The sequence below is a fragment of the Ornithorhynchus anatinus genome, chromosome 5 (assembly GCF_004115215.2).
Source record: "Ornithorhynchus anatinus isolate Pmale09 chromosome 5, mOrnAna1.pri.v4, whole genome shotgun sequence".
NCBI lineage: Eukaryota > Metazoa > Chordata > Mammalia > Monotremata > Ornithorhynchidae > Ornithorhynchus > Ornithorhynchus anatinus.
Window position 1 is genome coordinate 17,460,973 of NC_041732.1, and position 23,055 is coordinate 17,484,027.

Here is a 23,055-nt window from a genome sequence, read left to right on the forward strand (position 1 = left end):
GTGGGGAGGAAATTCCAGGGTTGAAAGGCCCCCAGCAGGCAGTTAGCCCTTGGCCTCCAGATTCTTATCTTAGAGCCAATGGAGCGGTGAAGCTGCATCGTTTTCAAAAGGCCAAGCCACCAGAAATGACTTTCATTTAAATCAGTCAGTCAGATTTATTGAGCCCGTACTGCGTCACTGTATCCCCTTTGAATGGGTAATTGAATGAAGCTGTTTTGTCCTTTCAACTAACAAGATGGACCCGGCTCACTTTTTTCTCACACTCCGGTATAGTTATTAGAGAGCCGACTGGAGAGGGGAAAAAAGCACGAGCGTCTAAAACTATCCAACCTTCGGCGATGGGAGGACCAGAATGGCCCAGACGGGCAAGTCGTAGCATATCAAAAGTTTATTGAAAATAATTTCCGAGAGCGAATTTGCTAACCGGGTACAGCAGAACGTAACTGTTTCTACGCAACTCAGTATTCCCTTTAGACCCAGGAGCGGACAGACTCGTGAATAGCACGATTTGCCCCCCATTCGCGATTTGAACGGACTCGAGCCGCCACCTTTTCACCTCTGGGCCCTTTCTCACATCAGCGGAGTCCGATCTGAGCGAAAGCCAGCGACCTCGTCAACCCACAGCCCGAACCTCGTCCTCTCTTCATTCCTTTTTCTCCTGCGCCCTGGCTCTCGTGAAGAATTCCGGGTTGTAGACGCACCGGTAGGCCAGCAGCTGAGGGAGAATCCCGTACACGAGGTTTAATCCCAGGAAGCCGATTTTCGCCTCCTCGGGCACGCGGTAGACGTAAGGCGTCCGAGCGTGAAGAGAAGCCCCGATGTGAGAGAACTGAGCCTGTCGTACACGAAAGAGACACGGGCCGCACGATGAAGAAAGCGCCAGCCGGTGATGGCGTTTCTGAGTCGCCTCACCTTCAGACAGCTCGCTTGGGCCCCGTCCCACCCTCTCGCATTTCCCCGGCCTTGAAAATCCTCCTCCTCTCCCCGGAAACACCCCCGGCTGAATTCGGCCGCCCGCCGTCGGACCTGTACTTTCCAAACCCGACTGGGTGCTCCGTGTAGAACAATCTTAAAGCCCCATTTCCCCCCAGACTGTCAGGAAACCAAAAATGACTATTTTGCTGCGGTTTATATAGGTCCGGAAGCCCCGAGTGGATTTGGTGACTTCCGTTTTATCAATAATAATAATACTAGAACTTGTGAAGTGCTTACTGTGTGCCAAGCACTGTCGTAGATACAAGTTAATCAAGCTGGATACAGTCCCCGTCCCCCGTGGGGCTCACGCTCTCCATCCCCATCTTGCAGTTGAGGGAACTGAGGCCCAGAGAAGCAAAGCGACCTGCCCACGGTCACACAGCGGACAAGTGGCAGAGCTGGGATTAGAACCCAGGGTCTTTGGACTCCAGGCCTGGGTTCTATCCACTAAAATATGCTGCTTCACTACCTGCAACAGAGGTGTGAGGGTGGAGAGGCTTTGGGAGAGAGGGAGCGTTGCCAAGATGGAGTATAATTTCCACACTAGGCTATGGAAAAGCTCGCGTGGCCTAGTGGATAGAGCACAAGGCTGGGAGTCGGAAGGACGTGGGTTCTAATCCTGGTTCTGCCACTTGTCTGATGTGTGACCTTGGGCAAGTCACTCCACTTCTCTGGGCCTCAGTTCCCTCATCTGTAAAATAGGGCTGACAACTGGGAGCCCACGTGGGACATGGACTGATTAGCTTGTATCTACTCCAGTGCTTAGAATGGGGCCCGGCACATAGGAAGCGCGGAACAAATACCGTAAAAATGAAATCCTGGGCCCACTGGGGTAGTTCGTGGGGGAGAGGGGATGTGTCTGTTGTACTGTCCTGACCACTTGGCACATAGTGAGCACTCAATAAGTACGACTGAATGAATAAGGGTCCCTGATTCCCGGGTCATTTCGTTCATTCGATCGTATTTATTGAGCGCTGACTGTGTGCAGAGCACTCTACCAAGCACTCGGGAGAGGACAACCAAACGATAGACCAGACCCACTCCCTGCTCCGCTTCCGGTGTCGAGGAGCTTCCTGAGGGGGGAAGGGCGGGCCAGGAAGGGCGGCGAAGCCCGAGGGCTTCTGCGGGGTGGGCGATGGCATGGCAAGAAATACCTGAGCGAGGCCTCCGGCGTGGATGACCGTCAGGTCCCGCATCCACGAGCAGCCGGGGACCATCAGCCCGTACGTGGCCGCCACGCACCACGGCACCGAGTAGAACAGGTAGGCCAGCATCTGACAGGAGGACACATCCCGCATCGTCACCACCCTCCTCCTCATCATTCATTCAGACCTATCTATTGAGCGCTTACCGTGTGCAGAGCACTGGACTAAGCGCATGGGGGAGGACCATACAATTAATGATGATAACGGTATTTGTTAAGCACTTACTATGGCCCAAGCACCGTTCTAAGCGCTGGGGCAGCTACAAGGAAATCAGGTTGTCCTACGTGGAGCTCACAGTCTTAATGCCCATTTTCAGAGGAGGTAACTGAGGCCCAGAGAGGTTACGTGGCCTGCCCAGGGTCACACAGCAGACCAGTGGCGGCGCTGGGATTAGAACCCACGTCCTCTGACTCCCTCTTTCCACTGAGCCACGCTGCTTCTCACAGTGAGCTTACAGTCTAGTACAGTCACCATTATCACAATCTAAACTGTGAGCTCGTTGTGGGCAGGAATGTGTCTTCTTGGATGGTACTCCCCCAAGCGCTTAGTACAGTGCTTTGCACGCAGTGGACACTCAATAAACACAACTGAATGATCATAATTGTCGGGTTTGTCAAGCACTTCTTAATAATAATGATATTTAAGTGCTTTCTATGGGCTAGGCACCGGGGTGGATACAAGCAAATCGGGTTGGACCCGGTCCCCCCCGTCCCACAGGGGGTTCACAGTCTTCACGCCCATTTTCCAGATGACGGAAGTAAGGCCCAGAGAGGTGAAGTGACTCGCCCCAGTAACTTGCTGCTTCTCTAAATGTGTGCGGAGCACTGTACTGAGCGCTGGGGAGAGGACAATGAACAGACACATTCCCCGCCCAGAGCGAGCTTCCAGCCTAGGGGGGGAGATGGACGTGAAAAGGAATAAATCGGGGATATAATAAAGGGAGCGAGGCAGAAGGGAGTGGGAGGAGAGGAAAGGAGGGCCGGGGGGTGGCGGGGATTACCTGCAGCTTGGGGTAGGCAGAGGGGTCCTTCAAGTAGGGCTCTTGGGTCTGGAGGTACAGCTGGCACAGCTCCATGGGACAATCCAGGGCGATCTAGGGGGGCCACGGCCTCGTCACCCTGACGCTGGAGGCGCGGCCCCTGCCTCCTCTGTCGCCCAGGACACCCCAACCCCTTCGGGAGCCCCCAGACTGAGGACAGCCCGGGAAGGCGGCTGGGGGTCGTTTTACGCTATCTCTTCAGCCCTGACTGTGTGCCGGGCACTGTACTAAGCGCTAATCATGATATTTGTTCAGCGCTATGTGCTAGGCACTGTACTAAGCGCTAATAATAATAATGATGGTATTCGTTCAGCGTTTCCTATGTGCCAGGCAGCATGGCTCAGTGGAAAGAGCACGGGCTTTGGAGTCAAAGGTCATGGGTTCGAATCCCAGCTCTGCCACTTGTCAGCTGTGTGACTGTGGGCAAGTCACTTAACTTGTCTGCGCCTCAGTTACCTCATCTGTAAAATGGGGATTAAGACTGTGAGCCCCACGTGGGACAACCTGATTCTCCTGTGTCTACCCCAGCGCTTAGAACAGTGATCTGCACATAGTAAGCGCTTAACAAATACCAACATTATTACTAAGTGCTAATAATAATATTTATTCAGCACTTACTATGTGCCAGGCACAGTGCTAAGTGCCAATAATAATAATGATGTTATTTGTTCAGCGCTTCCTATGTGCCAGGCATTCTACTAAGCGCTAATAATAATGATCGTATTTGTTCAGCGCTTACTATGTGCATAGCACTGTACTAAGCGCTGGGTGGATACAAGCCAATCAAGCTGGACACAGTCCCTGTCCCACATGGGGTTCACAGTCTTAATCCCCATTTTACCCATGAGGTAACTGAGGCCCAGAGAGGTGAAGTGACTTGCCCAAGGTCACTCAGCAGACACGTGTCAGAGGCAAGATTAGAACCCAGGTCCTTCTGACTCCCAGACCCGTGCTTTAGCCACTAGGCATGTTGTTTCTCAGTGGGCCATGCTGCTTCTCGGTTTTTTGGGTTTTTTTTTTTAATCTACCTAATCGCTTTGCACAGTGCTTGGCACAGAGAACCCTGATCCTTCTGACTCCCAGGCCCTTGCTCTACCCACTAGGCTACGCTGTTTCTCAGTAGGCCATGCTGCTTTTCGCTTTTTTTTTTTTTTTATTCTACCCATTCCCTTAACACAGTGCTCGGCAGGTAAGCGTTTAATAAATACCGTAATCATTATTATCATGCTGCTTCCCGCACCCCAGCCCCTGTTTCGAGCAAAAACCTAATGGAGAAGCAGCACGGTCAAGTGGCCTGGGAGTCAGAAGGTCATGGGTTCTGATTCCGCCTCCATCGCTTCTCTACTGTGTGACTTGGGGCAAGTCACTTCACTGGGCTTCGCTTACCTCATCCGGAAAATGGGGCTGGAGACCGCGAGCCCCACGTGGGAGGGGGAATGTGTCCAACTCCATCTGCTTGTATCCACCCCGGTGCTTAATACAGTGCCTGGCACATAGTAAGTGCTTCGAAATACCATCATTATCACTACTGTTATTATTATCAGTTCCTAGACGATATAGCGTTACCCCGGCCTTTTCCGCAGGGCTTACCAAACCCCGGAAAATACAAAATCCAGTAGCAAAGATCAAGTATACAACCAGGAGTAGATCACATGGTCTCCTCAGCAATCCTTTCTTCTGGACATCCTCAATCACCTGGAACACACAGTGTACATTGAGCAGCAACTCAGTTCAAGCAGAAAAATCAATTACGGGCTGGGGGGTGGTGATAAGGCTGATCAATCAATCGTATAAAATTTTTTTTTAAAATGGTGGTATTTGTTAAGTGCTTACTATGTGCAAAGCACTGTTCTAAGCACTGGGGGATACAAGGTGATCAGGTTATCCCACGTGGGGCTCACAGTCTCAATCCCCATTTTACAGAGGAGGTAACTGAGGCACAGGGAAGTTAAGTGACTTGTCCAAAGGCACACAGCTGGCAAGCGGCCGAGCAGGGATTTGAACCCACGACCTCTGACTCCCAAGCCCGGGCTCTTTCCACTGAGCCACGCTGCTTCTCTATTTATTTATTATATATATTTATCGAGTGTTTACTGTGGGCAGGACACAGTACTAAGCGCTTGGGAGAGGACAATGGAACAGAGTTGGTAGACGCATTCCCTGCCCACAAGGAGTTAATCAATCAACTGTATTTACTGAGCACTTAATATGTGCAGAATGCCTGTACTAAGTGTCTGACGATAGAACAGATCTGGTAGACACGTTTCCAGCCCACAAGGAGCTTAATCAATCCATCGTACTGACCGAGCACTTACTGTGTGCAGGGCACTGTGCTAAGCCCTTGAGAGTGGACACTCTCAAAGTAGAAAAGACCCATTCCCACTGGCAGTTGACAGTCTAGAGGGGGAGGCAGCCATTAATGAAGAGAGGGAAGAGTTATAGCAGGCTGAGAATAATAATAATGTTGGTATTTGTTAAGCGCTTACTATGTGCCGGGCACTGTTCTAAGCGCTACGGTAGATACGGGGTAATCGGGTTGTCCCCCATGAGGCTCGTAGTCTTAATCCCCATTTTACAGAGGAGGTAACTGAGGCAGCGAGAGGTGAAGTGACTTGCCCAAAGTCACACAGCTGACGTGGCGGAGCCGGGATTAAAACCCATGACCTCTGACTCCTAAGCCCGGGCTCCTTCCACTGAGCCGCGCTGCTTCGGGGGAAAGTCGCAAGGTCCAGGCTGGAGGAAACTGAGAGAGCAAAGATGCTTAAGAAATCATCACTTAATGTAACAGCGTGGCCTAGTGGCAAGAGCACAGGCCTGGGAGTCAGAAGGACCTGGGTTCTAATTCCGCCTCCGCCACTTGTCTGCTGAGGGACTTTGGGCAAGTCGCTTCACTTCTCTGGGCCTCGGTGACCGCATCGGTAAAATGGGGATGAAGACTGGGAGCCCCTAATCCAACCCGATTAGCTTGGGTGTCTACCCCAGCGCTTAGAACAGTGCCCGGCAGGAGTGAGCGCTTAACAAATACCATAAAATATATCTAAAAAAAGAGCAGAGGGTGTGGGTTAGGCTATAGCAGGAGATCAGCGAAGTTATGTAGGAGGGAGAGACAGCTGATCGAGTGCCCTGAAGGCAAAGGGAAGGAATTTTTGTTTGCTATGGATAGGTGGTTTGATATATTTTTTATATATATTTGATAGATTGATAGATTTGACAAAGCTTCTTCTCCCACTCCCTTCTGCGTTGCCTTGCTCTCTTTGTTCTTTCCCCCTCCCAGCCCAACAGCACTTATGTCCACATCTGTCATTTATTTATTTATTTATACTATTGTCCGTCTTCTCCTCTAGCCCGTAAGCTTGTTATGGGCAGGGAATGTAATAATAATGTTGGTATTTGTTAAGCGCTTACTATGCGCAGAGCACTGCTCTAAGCGCTGGGGTAGATACAGGGTAATCCGGTTGTCCCACGTGAGGCTCACAGTTAATCCCCATTTTACAGATGAGGTAGCTGAGGCACAGAGAAGTGAAGTGACTTGCCCACAGTCACACAGCTGACAAGTGGCAGAGCCGGGAGTCGAACTCATGACCTCTGACTCCGAAGCCCAGGCTCTTTCCACTGAGTCATGCTGCTTCCAATGTATCCAATGGTTGTTCTACTGTCCTCTCCCAAGCGCTTAGTACAGTGCTCTACAGACGGTAAGCGCTCCATAAGTACGACGGGCTAGACAGATGGCCCCTGCGGGTCTGGGTTCGGATCCACCGACTCCATCGTATCATAACTTTCCCAAGGGCTTAGCTCAGGCCACTGAGAACAGAAAGTCTCCGTAGACAACCAGGAATTGATTAATATGTGGGGAAGCTAGGCAGTGTCTGCTTTTGGACCTTGGGAGAGTCACTTCTCTTCTCTGTACCTCAGTGACCTCTGTAAAACGGGGATTAACTATGAGCCTCACATGGGACCACCTGATGACCCTGTATCTACCCCAGCGCTTAGAATAGTGCTCTGCACATAGTAAGCGCTTAACGAATACCAACATTAAGACTGTGAGCCTGGGGTGGGACGGGGACTGGGTCCAACCTGATTAGCTTGTATCTACTCCAGTGCTTTGAACAGTGTCTGGTACATAGTAAGCGCTTAAGAAGTACCATAGAAAAAAATCTAGCTTCTCCCCACAGAGCACCTGGGCATCTGGGAAGAAGGAAAATATAACTACTGATCCAGGGCGGAGCTCGGTCTCCTGACCAGAGGCAGGGGGCTGGATCGAATAACCTTCCAAGGGTCCGCCCAACTCACAATAATAATAATAACGCTAACCGTGATATTTGTTAAGCTCTCACTGTGTGCCAGGCACTGTACTGAGCGCCGGGGTGGATACAAGCCAATCGGATCGGACACGGTCCCTGTCCCACGTGGGGCTCCCATTCTTAATCCCCATTTGACAGATGAGGTCACTGAGGCCCAGAGAAGTGAGGTGACTTGCCCAAGGTCACACAGCAGACAAGCGACGGAGCCAGAATCCGAACCCGCGGCCTCCCGCAGCGTGGCACCAGGACCTCGTCTCAAACCCCACGTTTCCACGAGGAATTAGGGGCCGCTCTCTACGGAGGGAATGAAACCTAACCACGAGGTCACCTTTGCTGGGGAGCTGCAATTCTCCGAGGGCTGATGGTAGATTCGGAAGCCGGCCCACACCGGGAGACAGACGTAGGGGAGACTTAAGAAAAAAGCCGGACAAATTCTCGTTCCGTACTTTCCTGTTCGGATGAGAAAGGGAAGGGGAGAGAGGAGAGTCACCTGAGATGGCTGGACGATAATAACAGTGACGACGGTACTTGATGAGCGCTATGTGCTGAGCACTGTTCTAAGCGCTGGGGTAGATACAAGTTGAGCGAGTTTGACGCAGTCCCTGTCTCTCATGGGGCTCACGGTCTTCATCCCCATGTTACAGATGAGGGGACTGAGGCCCAGAGAAGTGAAGCGGCTTCCCCACGGTCACACAGCAGACAGGTGGCCGAGCCGGGATTAGAACCCAGGGCCTTCTGACTCCCAGGCCGGACTCTAGCCACTCGGCCACGCTACCTGGGGTGGGGAGAGAGAAATCTTTGAGACTCCTCGCCCACCCTGGGTTGAGTTGGACTGTGCTGGGTAGCACCTTTTGCTTTGGGGCGTCTAAGGAAATGGCAATAGACTGGAAGCTTGTTGTGGGCAGGGGATGTGTCTGTTCCGTTGTTCTATCAGACTCTCCCAAGCACTCAGTACACTGCCCTGCACACTCTGGCCTCCTAAAGCCATTCTAAAAGCCTTGAAAGGCCACACCTCATTTCCTCCTTAATAATCGGGGAGGGGGGGGAGGTGGCAATTATGTGGTAAAGCAATTATGCGAGTAAATGTGATTTTTGTTCCGGTTTGGATCCCGCATCTGATCTGCAGGGGCAAAACTAATGTCCGTTTGGGGAAAAGGACAGAATTTCCATATTTATTCCTGTAAGATCGTTATGGGCGGGGAACGTGTCTGCTCATTCTGTTGAACTGTACTCTCCCAGATGCTCAGTACAGTGCTCTGCACACGGTAAGCGCTCGATAAATAGCAGCGTGGCTCAGTGGAAAGAGCCCGGGCTTGGGAGTCAGAGGTCATGGGTTCGAATCCCGGCTCTGCCACTTGGCAGCAGGGTGACTGTGGGCAAGTCACTTAACTTCTCTGTGCCTCAGCGACCTCATCTGTAAAATGGGGATCAACTGTGAGCCTCACGTGGGACAACCTGATTACCCTGTATCTACCCCAGCGCTTAGAACGGTGCTCTGCACATAGTAAGCGCTTAACAAATACCAACGTTATTATTGTTAATAAATACCCCTGATTGACCGAGAGGACTGATGGTAATACCAGTGGCTTCCTTTTCAACCTAATCCAGGAGAAGCAGTGTGGGCCAGTGGCTAGAGCATGGACCTGAGAGTCAGAAGGCCCTGGGTTCTAATCCCGGCTCCACCACCGTCTGCTGTGTGACCTTGGGCACTTCATTTCTCTGGGTCTCGATTCTCTCATCTGTAAATGGGGGTGAAGACTGGGAGCCCCATGGGGGACAGGGGCTGGGTCCAACCTGGTGAGCCTGCAGCTGCTCGAGCGCTTAGTACAGTGCCTGGCACAGAGCAAGTGTTTAACAAATACCACAGTTATTATTATTAATATTATTATTTTAAGGAGAAGCGCCTTACCTACAACGTTCCCTGGGAGAAAAACAATGATGCTCATGAGAACTGACCCCACCCAATACAGGCCAACGGTTCGGTAATTTTCCCTGCAAAAGAAATTCACGGTTTTATCTTCTGACACCACAGGAGAAGAGCCTCCCCAGGAATCCCCGGGCTTCCACTTCCCCTCAGATTAGCGATTCTACCACCAGGCCGGTGCCGGGCAGACTGCGCCGGACGTCAGAGCCCTGCTGGCTTCCTTCCATGACTTAAGCGCTTAGTACAGTGCTTTGCACACAGTAAGCACTCAATAAATGATTGAATGAATGGAGGTGGTCATTATTAGTTATCATGGACCGAGTGCTTCTGGAGCAACTGAGATGCAACGTGGCTTAGTGGCTAGAGCCCGGGCCTGGGAGTCAAGAGGGACCTGGGTTCCCATCCCGGCTCTGCCACTCGCCTGCTGTGTGACCTTGGGCAAGTCACTTTGCTTCTCTGAACCTCAGTTCCCTCATCTGACTAGAGCACAGGCCTGGGAGTCAGAAGGACCTGGGTTCTCATCCCGGCCCTGGCACTCGTCTGCCGTGAGACTTTGTGAATGAATGAATGAATGAATACGCCAAGCACTGTGCTAAGCCCTGGGGTGGACACCAGCAAATCAGGTTGGACACAGTCCCTGTCCCATACGGGGCTCACAATCTTCATCCCCATTTTCCACTTGAGGGGACTGAGGCCCAGAGAAGTGAAGGGACTTGCCCAAGGTCACCCAGGAGACAAGTGGCAGAGCCACGTGATTAGAATTCACGTCCTTTGGGGCGGCGCCCAGAGAAATCAGTCTGCCTTCCAATAAGGACTGGATTTTTGTTTAACCCGTCTGTGCCGCCTCCCCCCGGACCACCAGCCAATAGCCCAAAGAAGCGGTGTGGCCTAGTGGGCAGAGCACGGGCCAGGGAGTCAGAAGTCCCTGGGTTCTCATCCAGGCTCCGACACTTGCCTGTTGTGTGACCCTGGGCAAGTCCCTTCATTTGTAAAATGGGGATGGGGACTGTGTCCAACCCCATTAGCACGTACCTACCCCTGCGCTTAGACCCAGTAAGCGCTTAACCAATCCCACCATTATTATAATCGTTATTATTAAAGGGGGGGTGTGGGGCTGAGGCGGGGGGTGGGAGGGGGGGAGGGTGGTCTTACTCCCAGGCTATGGCAGCCACCATTACAAGATACATCAGGTAGTGAGCCGATCCATCCCAATAGCAGATCACGTGCCCGTAGGCGGTGTTCAGGTACGGCTCTCCCTGGTTAAAACAGAAGAGAAAATTAGTCCACTTCATTCATTCACTCAGTCGTATCTATTGAGCGCTTACTGGGTGCTCAGTACACTGTATTAAGCGCTTGGGAGAGGACTTTATCACAACAGACGGACACATTCCTGCCCACAACCAGCTCACCCTCACTTTGGCAACTTCCCAGAGTGTCTCAATCAATGGTAGTTATTGAGCACTTACTGTGTGCAGAGCACTGTACTGAGAAGCAGCATGGCCTAGTGGATAGAGAACGGTCCCGGGAGTCAGAAGGACGCGGGTTCTAATCCCACCTCCACCACTTGTCTGCCGGGTGGTCCTGGGCAAGTCACTTCACCTCTCTGGGCCTCAGTGACCTCAGCTGTAAAATGGGGATTGAAACTGTGAACCCCGCATGGGCCAGGGATTGCTTCCCACCTGATTTGCTTGTATCTACCCCAGCACTTAGCACAGTACCTGGCACATAGTAAGCGCTTAACAAATACCACAGTCATTATCACTAAGCTCCTGGGAGGGGATAGTAAAACAATAGGCACGTTGCCCGCTCTCAACGAGCTTACGGTCTAGAGGGGGGAGACAGACACGAACATAAATCAATAAATTACAGTCATGATCTTTCCCGGACCTGTCTGGAATTCATTTTTTGGTTTTTTGTTTGTTTTTTTTAAAATGGTATTTGTTAAGCGCTCACTGTGTTCCAGGCACTGTAGTAAGCGCTGGTTCAAACTCTTGGATGTGTTCGCCCAGATCAGCTTCAACCTGAGAAATATTCACAGAAATATACTGTTTGCACGATCAGTGGTGTTTTGCAAAGTTTTGGCTTCTGGCTCCCCTATTTTCACTGTATCTGAAAAAAGGATTTTAGATTACTTGAGATTTCGCCCAAAGCCCTTACCTCTCTCAAATAATATGTCATGAATCCATCAATGATCCCATCCTGTTCGAGTCCTATGATGAGGTTCACGACACTGGTGAATGCAAACACTGCATAAACTAGAGAAAGAAAAGAAAAAAACGAGAGAAACCTTTTCTGCATTACAAAGGAAGAGCTGAGAGTACAATACTGAAGAGATTAGAATTATCCAAAACAAATGCATTCAGTAATCATTAATCAATCGGTCATATTCACTGAGAGCTTTATGTGTGCAGAACACTGTCCGAAGGTCTTGGGAGATTACAATATAACGGACACATGCCCTGCCCACGCTGAGTTTACAGTCTAGAGGGGGAGAGATCGTTTATATTTATTGGGCACTTACTGTGTGCAGAACACTGCAGTAAGCACTTGGGAGAGGACAATATAACAATATAAACCTCCTTCCCCGCCCACAACAAGTTTACCTGATTTAATAGCCACGGCCAACCTCTTTTTCTATGATATCTGTTAAATCCTTACTGGGTGTCAAGCACTGTTCTAAGCGCAAGTGAATTAGGTTGGACGCAGTCCCTGTCCCGCATGGGGCTCACAGGAGGGAGAATAGGAGAACTGAGGCACAGAGAAGCGAGGCGACTTGCCCAAGATCACACTGAAAGCCACTGGCAGAGCCAGGATTAGAACCCAGATCCTCTGACTCCCAGGCCCATGCTCTTTCCACTGGGCCTCGCTGCTTCTATAACCTATCAGCAGGTTAAAAACAGTTCAAGGAAATAGCATCTTAATGGCCCCAAAAATAATAATAATAATAATTGCGGTATCTGTTAAGCATTTACAACGTGCCAGGCACTACACTACGTGCTGGGGTCGAAGGTGATAATAATAATAATTACGGTACTCCTTAAGCGCTTGCTATGTGCCAGACACTGTTCTAAGCACTGGGGTAGGTACGAGCTAATCAGGTTGGAACCAGTTCCTTGGCCACATGGAGCTCACACTCTTAATCCCCTTTTTACAGATGAGGTAACTGAGGCCCAGGGAACTGAAGTGACCTGCCCAAGGTCACGCAGCAGAAGTGGCGGAGCTGGGATTAGACCCGGATCCTCCTGACTTCCGGATCTGTGCTCTGTTCATTGAGCCACGCTGCTTTCAAGCATTTAGAACAGTGCTTGGCACTTAATAAGGGCTTAACAAATCCCATCATTATTATTATTCTCAAGATACAAGGTGACTGAGTGGGACACGGTCCGTGTCCCAGATGAGGTTCCCAGTCCTAAATCCCCATTTTCCAGATGAGGTAACTGAGGCCCAGAGAAGTGAAATGACCTGCCCAAGGTCACACAACAGACAAATGGCAGAGCTGGGATTAGAAGCCAGGTGGTCTGAATCCCAGGCCCGGGCTCAAACTTTTTCTCTGTTTTCAAGCATCTTATTTGTTCAGCAAAGTAAAACCGAGGTTTTGTGGTGGGAGGGGCCCATCCCATTTCCCCCGGGGTGGTGACTAGAGAAGTTTTTTAATAATAATAATAATAACAATAATGTTGGCATTTGTTAAGCGCTTACTATATGCGGAGCACTCCTCTAAGCGCTGGGGTAGATACAGGATAATCAGGTTGTCCCACATGAGGCTCACAGTCTTCATCCCCATTTTACAGATGAGGTAACTGAGGCACAGAGAAGTGAAGGGACTTGCCCACAGTCACCCAGCTGACAAGTGGCAGAGCTGGGATTCAAACGCATGACCTCTGACTCCCAAGCCCGGGCTCTTTCCACTGAGTCACGCTGCTTTTTTAAGGTATTTGTTAAGCGCTTACTATTAAGCGCTGGGGCAGATACAAGCTAGTCAGGTTGGATACGGTCCCCGTCCCCCGTGGGGGTCACAGTCTTCACTCCCTTTTTGCAGATCAGGTCACCGAGGCCCAGAGAAGTGAAGTGACTCGCCCCAAGTCACCCAGCAGACGGGTGGCGGAGCCGGGATTATGGATCCGGATCCTTCCGACTCCCAGGCCCGGGGCTTGTAGCCACTAGGCCACGCTGAGATGAGAAGGGTTTGCTTCGTGCGATTTTTGGACACAATTGAATAGCGGAGTAGGAGAGCTTCAAGCTAAGCTTGTGGGAAAACCAGATTTATGCCCCACGATCTGTCTCTCTGTGGAGATCCTGCCTGGTCCCGGTCCCGAGAGGTTTAATTGACAGTCGCTGCCCGGGGCGGGGGTCTAATTTCCTTTCCCGCCCCTTTGCCAGCCTGTCAGGGTGGGGTAGAGAGACGAATCTGGGGTGCAGAAAAGCTGCATCAGATCCCCAGTATGGCTCGGGGGAGCCAGATGGGGATTGGTGTGGAAGAAAACTTCACCGACTCTGTCATTCATTCATTCATTCCATCGTATTTATTAATAATTACCAATAATGATGGTATTTGTTAAGCGCTTATTATATATATTATATATTCCCCCCTTTCCCTCTGCTCCTCCCCCTCTCCTTTCCCATCCCCTCAGCACTGTACTCGGCCACTCAACTGTATATATTTTCATTACCCTATTTATTTTGTTAATGAGATGTACATCACCTTAATTCTATTTATTGGCTATTGTTTTAATGAGACGTTCATCCCCTTGATCCTATTTATTGCTATTGTTCTTGTCTGTCCGTCTCCCCCGATGAGACTGTAAGCCCTTCAAAGGGCAGGGACTGTCTCTATCTGTTAGCGATTTGTACATTCCAAGCGCTTAGTACAGTGCTCTGCACATAGTAAACGCTCAATAAATACTATTGAATGCATAAAAAATAAAAAGAAATAAACGAGGGCACTCGTTAAGCGCTTACTATGTGCCGAGCACTGTTCTAAGCGCAGGGAAGGATACAAGGTGATCAGGTTGTCCCACGTGGGGCTCACAGTCTTAATCCCCATTTTACCGATGAGGGAACTGAGGCAAAGAGAAGTTAAGTGACCTGCCCAAAGTCACACAGCTGACATGTGGTGGAGCCGGGATGTGAACCCATGGCTTCTGACTCCCAAGCCCGGGCTCTTTCCACTGAGCCACACTGCTTCTCTAATGCCAGGCACTGTTCTAAGCACTGGGGTAGATACAAATGAATCAGGTCAGATTCAGTCCCTGTCCCACATGGGGCTCACAGTCTTCATCCCCCTTTTACACATGAGGGAACTGAGGCCTAGAGGAGTGAAGTGACTTACCCAAGGTCACACAGCAGACACGTGGCACAGCCGGGATTAGAACCCAGGTCCTTCTGACTCCCGGATCCATGCTCTATCCACTAAGCCACGCCGCTGCTTATTGAGCGCTTACTGTGTGCAAAGCACTGTACTAAGCACTTGGGAGAGGACAGTAGAACAATGAAGAGACACAATCCCTGCCCACAATAATAATGTTGGTATTTGTTAAGTGCTTACTATGTGCAGAGCACGGTTCTAAGCGCTGGGGTAGATACAGGGTAATCAGGCTGTCCCACGTGAGGCTCACAGTTAATCCCCATTTTACAGATGAGGGAACTGAGGCACAGGGAAGTTAAGTGACTTGCCCACAGTCACACAGCTGACGAGTGGCCCAAGCCCGGGCTCTTTCCACTGAGCCACGCACTTCTTGTGTCCGAAAGGGTATGTCAGAGACAAGTTTATTACTACTAGCACTTGTTGCTTATATCCCCTCCAGAGCTTAGTACAGTGCCGGGCACATAGCACTTATTATTAGCGCTTCTTCTACCACTAGCAAGAAATGGTGGTTGAAGGGCAGAGTTTTCATTACCAGTCAAGCCCAGCTCAACTTCAAGCCAGTGAGAATTTCTTTATATACAGTTCACACAGCCTCCTAGCTTCACAAGTGATCAGAGAGCACAATTCACGATCTGTATTTTAAGATAAACAAGCGGCGTAAATTTCCGCTGTGCCCCGCCTGGTCCTCATGATAGAAATCGGGTGGGCAGATACCGCTGCTAAGCGACCAGGGGTCTCGACCTTGCTGAGGGAGGAACGCCTCCATACCAAGCTCCCCGACAGGGCAGACATCTGGAGCCGGGAAAGAGAGGAGGAGAGGACACGTGTCCGTCTGTCTCCCCCGATTAGAGCCCGTCACTGGGCAGGGATTGTCTCTATTTGTTGCCCAATTCTCCCTTCCAAGGACTTTGTGTAGTGCTCTGCACTTAGTAAGCGCTCAATAAATACTACTGAATGAATGAAAGTCCGCTTTGAGAAAATGGTGGCTTGGCCAGACAAAATGGAGTCCAGGCCTAAAGACCCATCGCGTTCCATCCCTCAGTATCTCACCACTCCTAGCGACTCTCTACTCACCGGAGTTATTCCCGTTCGCTTAAACAAGCTGGTCAGGAGACGACCGAGCGGGCCTAGAGAGGAAACAGCTCAGAGGGAACGGTCGGGTGAGAAGCGCTTAGTCTTCTTGAGTTGGGCAAGAGCAGGCAAGGCGGGCGCCTGGATGCGTTTCTTTATTTTTGCCCTTTTCGTGGGTCGTCGTCCCGTTGCTCCCGCTGCGCCCGAGGTTGGGGGCGAGCGGAGCCGGCCTTGGGGGACGGCGCGTGGCGGGGGAAAACGGTCCGTGGTGGAAACGTGGCCACCACTTTGTACGCTCCAAGCGCTTAGTACAGTGCTCTGCACGCAGTAAGCGCTCAATAAATATGACCGGATGAGTGAACGAATACAGTGGCTGGCACATAGTAAGCGCTTAAACACCATCATTATTATTAAGAGGGTGATGCAAGATCCAGACCGTTGTGAGACCAAGTTGGTTTGGCTCCAGAAATTCCGGACCTGGGGCCCAAAGGAGAGCAGGAATATCAGCCGGGCGGAGACCCAAAAGGAACATTTTTGCAGAAAGCAAGTGGTGGGAAAAAATGCATCTGGGGAGGCTCGGGCAGTTTTATTATCTAGGAGAAATAATTCCACCTGTTGAGATGTCTATGGGACTCTACGCTGGGGTGGGGATATCCCCAGCTTAGGAAAGGAAGGACGTTGGTTTCAGTCATTCATTTATGCATCATTCAATCGTATTTATTTATTTATTATAAATAATAAATAAGTGTATTTATTGAGCGCTTACTGTGCGCAGAGCACTGGACTAAGTGCTTGGGAGAGGGCAACATAACAATAAACAGACACATTCCCTGCCCACAATGAGCTTATGAAGCGAATCATGTCTTCGGAGAAAGGAAAAACTTGGGAGAAGCAGCATGGCCTAATGGATGGACCGTGGGCCTGGGAGTCAGAGGACCTGGGTTCTAATCCCGGCTCTACCGACTGCTTGCCGTGTGTCCCTGAGTAGGTCACTAACCTTTCTGTGCCTCGGTTCTCCTGTTCTCCCTCCTGCTTAGACTGTGAACCCCATGTGGGACAGGGACTGTGTTCAGAAGCAGCGGGACTTAGTGGAAAGAACCTGGGCTTGGGAGTCAGAGGTCATGGGTTCTAATCCCGCTCTGCTGCTTGTCAGCTGTGTGACCGTGGGCAAGTCACTTAATTTCTCTGTGCCTCAGTTACCTTATCGGTAAAATGGGGGTGAAGACTGTGAGCCCCACGTGGGACAACCTGATTACCTTGTATCTACCCCAGTGCTTAGAACAGTGCTTGGCACATAATCACTGCTTAAATACCAACATTATTGTGATTATTAATAATTGATTTGTATCTACCCCAGTGCTTAGAACAGCATTTGACACAGAGTAAGTGCTTAATAAACACCATTTTAAAAAAAAAAGAAAAATTTGGACCATTTTTAATGGTCAGTGACCACTGTGTTCAACCTAATCGACTTGTACCTACCCCAGCACTTAGTACAGTGCCTGGCACATAGTAAAGCGGTTATTATTATTACCTCTCCGGCCACCCAAACCCAGAGGATTCTCAGGACATAACCAGACTGCATGTATTGTACTGTACTCTAGACTGTTAGCTCACTGTGGGCCGTGAATGTGTCTGTTTATTGTTGTGTTGTACTCTCCCAAGCGCTTAGTACAGTGCTCTGAACACAGGAAGCGCTCAGGAAATACAAGTGACTGACTGACCTGGGCTAGGAACGTTGGGGAGGTCCCGGAGTGACATTCGATTGGCATTTTCATATTTGATTCGCAGATTGGTCAATGATCGAGATGTTTCAGGAGTTTAGGGAAAAGGACAAAAGATTCCACCCCTTCGGGGGCACAGAGGGAAGGGAGTGGCAGCCAGTGGGTGTTTGAACCCCTGTCCAAGCCACCCTTACCACCGGGGTCTCTTTACTCCTTACCATTGCCTTTAAAGCAGTCAATCTCCTTGCCCCCTCCTACCTCATCTCGCTACACTCCTCCTGCAATCCAGCCCACACTTCGCTCCTTTAATGCCAACCTTCTCACTGTCCCTCCATCTCATCTATCTCGCCACCGACCCCTCGCCCACATCCCTCCGCTGGCCTGGATCGCCCTCCCTCCTCAAATCCGACAATGACTCTTCCCCACCCTTCAAAGCCTTATCGAAGGCCCATCTCCTCCCAGAGGCCATCCCTGACTAAGCCCCCCCTTTCCTCTTCTCCCACTCCCTCCTGCGTCGCCCTGACTCGCTCCTTTTATTCCTCCCCTCCCTCGGCCCCACAGCACTTATGTCCTCATCTGTCATTTATTTGTTTCTACTAACGTCTGTCTCCCCTTCTAAACTGTAAGCTCACTGGGGGCAAGGAACAGATCTGCTAATTCTGTTGTGTTGTACTCTCCCAAGTGCTTAGTCTAGGGCTGTGCACATGGTAAGCAGAGAAGCAGCGTGGCTCAGTGGAAAGAGCCCGGGCTTGCCGATTTGTACATTCCAAGCGCTTAGTACAGTGCTCTGCACATAGTAAGCGCTCAATAAATACTACTGAATGAATGAATGGGAGTCAGAGGTCATGGGTTCGAATCCCAGCTCTGCCACTTGTCAGCTGGGTGACTGTGGGCAAGTCACTTCACTTCTCTGTGCCTCAGTGACCTCATCTGTAAAATGGGGATTAAGACTGTGAGCCCCAAGTGGGACAACCTGATTACCCTGTATCTACACCAACGTTTAGAACAGTGCTCGGCACATAGTAAGCGCTTAACAAATACCAACATTATTATTATTAAGTGCTCAATAAATATCACTGATGGAGTGATGATTGACTAAGCAACCCCAGGACTGGTGTCCTTAACGAGGACAAGGGATGAGATCCGTATATCCACAGTGTAATGGGCAACCTTCTTCATCGTCAGGGACGATGTCTCTGAATGGATGGGCAAGCCCAGGAGCTGAGAAGCAGCACAGCCTAGTGGCTAGAACCCGGGCCCGGGAGTCAGAACGTCATGGGTTCTAATCCCGGCTCTGCCACTTGTCTGCTGTGTGGCCTTGGGCAAGTCACTTCACTTCTCTGGGCCTCAGTTCCCTTATCTGCAAAATGGGGCTTAAGACTGAGAACCCCATGTGGAACAGGGACTGGGTCCAATCTGATTAGCTTGTACTCACCCCAGGACTTAATAAGGTACTTGGAACACAGTAAGTACTTAAACAAATATCACTATTATTATTATTATTATTATTACACCATTTTTCAGCCCACCAGCACAGAAGGGCCTCGGAAGAGAGGATGCACTGTTGAGTGGGTAAAGCACGGGCCTGGGTGTCTAAAAGACCCTAGTTTTCATCCCAACTCCACCCTTTGTCTGCTGTGTGACCTTGGGCAAATCAATTCACTTCTCTGGGCTTCAGTCCCCTCATCTGTAAAATGGGGATCGAGACCAGGAGCCCCATGTAGCACAGGGTCTGCGTCCCACCTGATTATCTTGAATCTATCCCGGCGCTTAGTACAGTGGCCAGCACATAGTAGGCGCTTAACAAATCCCACAAGAAACAAAACAAACTTCAGCAAACCCAAGAAGGAAACGCCGCCCCATTTCCTGCCACTCCGATACCCACCATAAAACAGGGGGTCTCTGGGGGGCTTCCTTTTGACGAGGAGGCGAGCCAACAGGGCCACCAAAAGCAGAACCAGAATTCCAACGGCTACAATCGTCCAGGGGCTGCAGAGAGAGAGACCAGACAGGTGTGGGTCTGGGGGCCTGGATCTGGGAGCCTCCTTCCACTAAGGGGGATTGAGCCCCCTACCATAATAAGCCCTGGTAGCTGCGGGGAGTTCAAAGTCTGCTAACTGTGGTCTACAGCTGGGGAGGAGACAGGAGTTGCCTGGTAGCTCGTTATGGACAGGGAATGTGACTGCTGATTCTGTTGGGTTGTCCTCTCCCAAGGGCTCAGCACAGGGCTCTGCACATAGTAAGCGCTCAGTAGATACCATTGATTGTGACTGGGGAGGAGAAAGAATCAATCAGTGTTATTTACTGAGCACTTCCTATGTGCAGAGCACTGTATTAAGGAGTAGGGCGAGTCCAATACAACAGAATGAGCAAATTCCCTGCCAAAAACGAGCTTACAGTCTAGGGGGGGCGGGGGAGGCAGACATTAATATAAAGAAATAATGTAAAATATATCATTCAAAGGGATGTACTTTAGTGCTGTGGGGTTGGTAGTCGGGGTGAATATCAACTGTCCAAATGCATAATCAACGCAGAAGGGACAGCGAGCTGGGGAAAAAAGGACTTAATCGGGGAAGGCCTCTCGGAGGAGGTGTGACCTTTGAAGGTGGGGAGAGTGGTGAGCCAGTATCTATGGAGGGGGAAGGAGACCAGGCTGCGAGAAGGATGTGGGAAAGGGGTCAGCGGTGAGAGGGGGGCACAGTGAGTAAACCGGTGCTAGAGGAGTGGAGTGTGTGGGCTACCATATTAATCCGATCACTCATCCTATCCCACTTTGATGACTGTATAAGCCTCCTGGCCCAGCATCCTGTCTCTCCCCACTCCAGTCCACATTTCACTCTGCTACCCGGATCATTTTTCTACAAAAACGTTCAGGCCATGTTTCCCCACTCCTCAAGACCCTCCAGGGGTTGCCCATCCATCTCCACAACAAACAGAAAACGCCTCACCTTCAGCTTTAAAGCCCTCAATCCCCTCACACCCTCCTACTCTCATTACTCTCCCACTCCAACCCAGCCCACAAGCTTCGCTCCTCTAATGCCAACCTTCTCATTGTGCCTCCATCTCATCTATTTCACCATCGACCCCTCATCCACGTCCCGCCTCCGGCCTGGAACGCCCTCCCTCCTCATATCCCACAGACAATGACTCTCCCTCCCCCCCTTCAGAGCCTTATCAAAGGCCCATCTCTTCCAAGAGGGCTTCCCTGACTAAGCCTCCTTTCCTCTTCTCCCACTCCCTTCTGCGTCGCCCTGACTTGTTCCCTTTATTCATCCCCCCTCCTGGCCCCACAGCACTTACGTCCGTATCCATCATTAATTGATTTCTATTAATGTCTGTCTCCCCCTCTAGACTGTAAGCTCGTTGTGGGCAGGGAATGTGTCCGTTTCTTGTTGCATTGTCCTCTCCCAAGCACTTAGTCCAGTGCTCTGCACACAGTACGCACCAAATAAATACAACCGAATGAATGAATTTTGTCCAGGAGCGTAGCTGGCAATGAGAGAAGGGAAGCGGATCTCCAAATCAGACCCAGATTCAAGGGTGTGAGGACCAGACTAGAGGATGTGGGAAGGATAGGGGGAGAGGATTTGAGGAGGCAGAGTTTCTGTACTTCCTCATGAGCAAAGCCGTGCCCTGAGCCAACGGTGTGGCTTAATGGTTAGAGACCCGGCCTGGGAGTCAGAAGGACCTGGGTTCTAATTCCGGCTCCACAGCTTGTCTGCTGGGTGACCTGGGGCAAGTCCCTTTGCTTCTCTGGGGCCTCAGTTCCCTCATCTGTAAAACGGGGATTAAGGCCGGGAGCAGCATGACGTAGTGGACAGAGCCCGGGTCTGGGAGTCAGAAGGCCCTGGGTTCTAATCCCGGCTCTGCCGCTTGTCCGCTTCTCTGGGGCCTTAATTCCCTCATCTGTAAAACAGGGATTAAAACTGTGAGGCCCATGAGACTGACCTGATTGACTTGGATCTACCCTAGGGTTTAGTACAGTGCCTGGCACATTATAAGAGCTTAACAAATACCATGAAAAGAAAAAACACCCACCCATTTATATGAAAAGGGAGTACAGACAAACATATACACACCCCCCCATATAATTGCCTCCACCTCTGAATGGCCCCGCCTGTGTTTTAATGTAATAAAAATTATGTCCTAAAGTAGGGTAATCATATTTTTTGGCATAGCTGGGGTAGGTGTGGAGGGAGCCTCCAAGATGCAAGGGGTCTGTGCTGAAATCCCTAAAACCCCTGCATTAATCTGGCCCCAGAATATGTGTTTATTGTTATATTGGACTCTCCAAAGCTCTTAGTACAGTGCTCTGCACACAGTAAGCACTCCATAAATACGACTGGATAAATGAATGAATCCAGAGAGACCATTTAGAGCAAACAAAAAACAACAGATGCCAACTCTTCTAACATTTCCTAGTATCTCACTGCAGATCTCTCATCCATAAATATATACCTAGACCCCATTAGCATTGAGGAATGTGTAGCTTTTATTTTTCATTTTTCCAATATGGTCTCTAATCAATCATCTTATTTGATTCTCACGTCTATGAGGAAGGAAGAGGTAGGCGAAGGTGGAGAGCTGAACAGGAGCGAGTGTTTTTAGAAGGTAAGAGGGGGTTCGTTCCTTCATTCGATCGTATTTGAGCGCTTACTGTGTGCAAAGCACTGTACTAAGCGCTTGGGAGAGCACGATAGGACAGTAAACACACTCCCTACTCACAACGAGCTTCCAGTCTAGAGTTCCAAAGTACAGTCCTTGTCTTCACGTCCTCCCTTTCACTTCCTTTTAGATGCTTGAAAACAGAGAAGCAGTGTGGCCTCGCCGCTAGAGCCCGGGCCTGGATGTCACACCACCTGGGTTCTAATCCCAGCCCTGCCTCTTTCTGTTGTGTGACCTTGGGCAAGTCACTTCACTGTGCCTCAGGGATCTCACCTGTAAAACAGGGATTAAGACGGTGAGCCTTATGTGGGACATGGACTGTGTCCAATCTGATTAACTTGTAGCTACCCCAGTGCTTAGTACAGTGCCTGGCACACAGTAAGCACTTAAATATCACTTTTTTAAAAACCCACCATGAATTACTATGGGGCTTTATTAACCGAACCCCAAAAGACATGAATTACTAAGGGGCTTCATCATCCGCACTCCAAATTGAGGGGCCGGCCTGCTTAGGAGAGTTTAGAATGAAGTCGCCACGTTTTACCCTAACCAAGAATGCTACCTAAAATAGGATCCAGGTCAATGTTATAGTATTTTATTAGAAGAGATTAAACCTGCTCCCTCGTCTTTAAATTCCTCAGAGTTTGAAAGAGGGAAAAATAAGGACGGTTCCCATTAGACATCCTTTTCACTGCATGGTATCCCCAGGGTAGGCGAAGCCTAAAATAGAAAATGAGCCGCAACAAAGGTCAGGAAGAGACCGTGCATCTGAAAGAGCAAGAGACA

General features: G+C 50.2%; 1 protein-coding gene across 5 annotated transcripts in view; it reads right to left on the bottom strand.

Moving 5' to 3' along the window:
* Positions 1-370: 370 nt before the first annotated feature.
* Positions 371-23,055, bottom strand: part of TM6SF1 (transmembrane 6 superfamily member 1) — a 32,990-nt gene continuing 10,305 nt past the window's right edge. The window contains exons 2-10 of one of the 5 annotated variants that reach the window (XM_029066869.2): positions 19,490-19,593; positions 11,602-11,699; positions 10,597-10,700; positions 9,430-9,512; positions 7,849-7,970; positions 4,810-4,914; positions 3,181-3,273; positions 2,130-2,249; positions 371-835 (exon numbers count right to left, since the gene is read on the bottom strand). In XM_029066869.2, coding sequence (XP_028922702.1) covers positions 644-835; positions 2,130-2,249; positions 3,181-3,273; positions 4,810-4,914; positions 7,849-7,970; positions 9,430-9,512; positions 10,597-10,700; positions 11,602-11,699; positions 19,490-19,593 — 1,021 coding nt within the window. In that variant the 3' untranslated portion in view covers positions 371-643. Of the gene's footprint in view, positions 836-2,129; positions 2,250-3,180; positions 3,274-4,809; positions 4,915-7,848; positions 7,971-9,429; positions 9,513-10,596; positions 10,701-11,601; positions 11,700-19,489; positions 19,594-23,055 lie in introns of those variants that run through there. The other 4 variants (XM_029066870.2, XM_029066871.2, XM_029066873.1 and 1 more) reach the window with 4 other exon arrangements.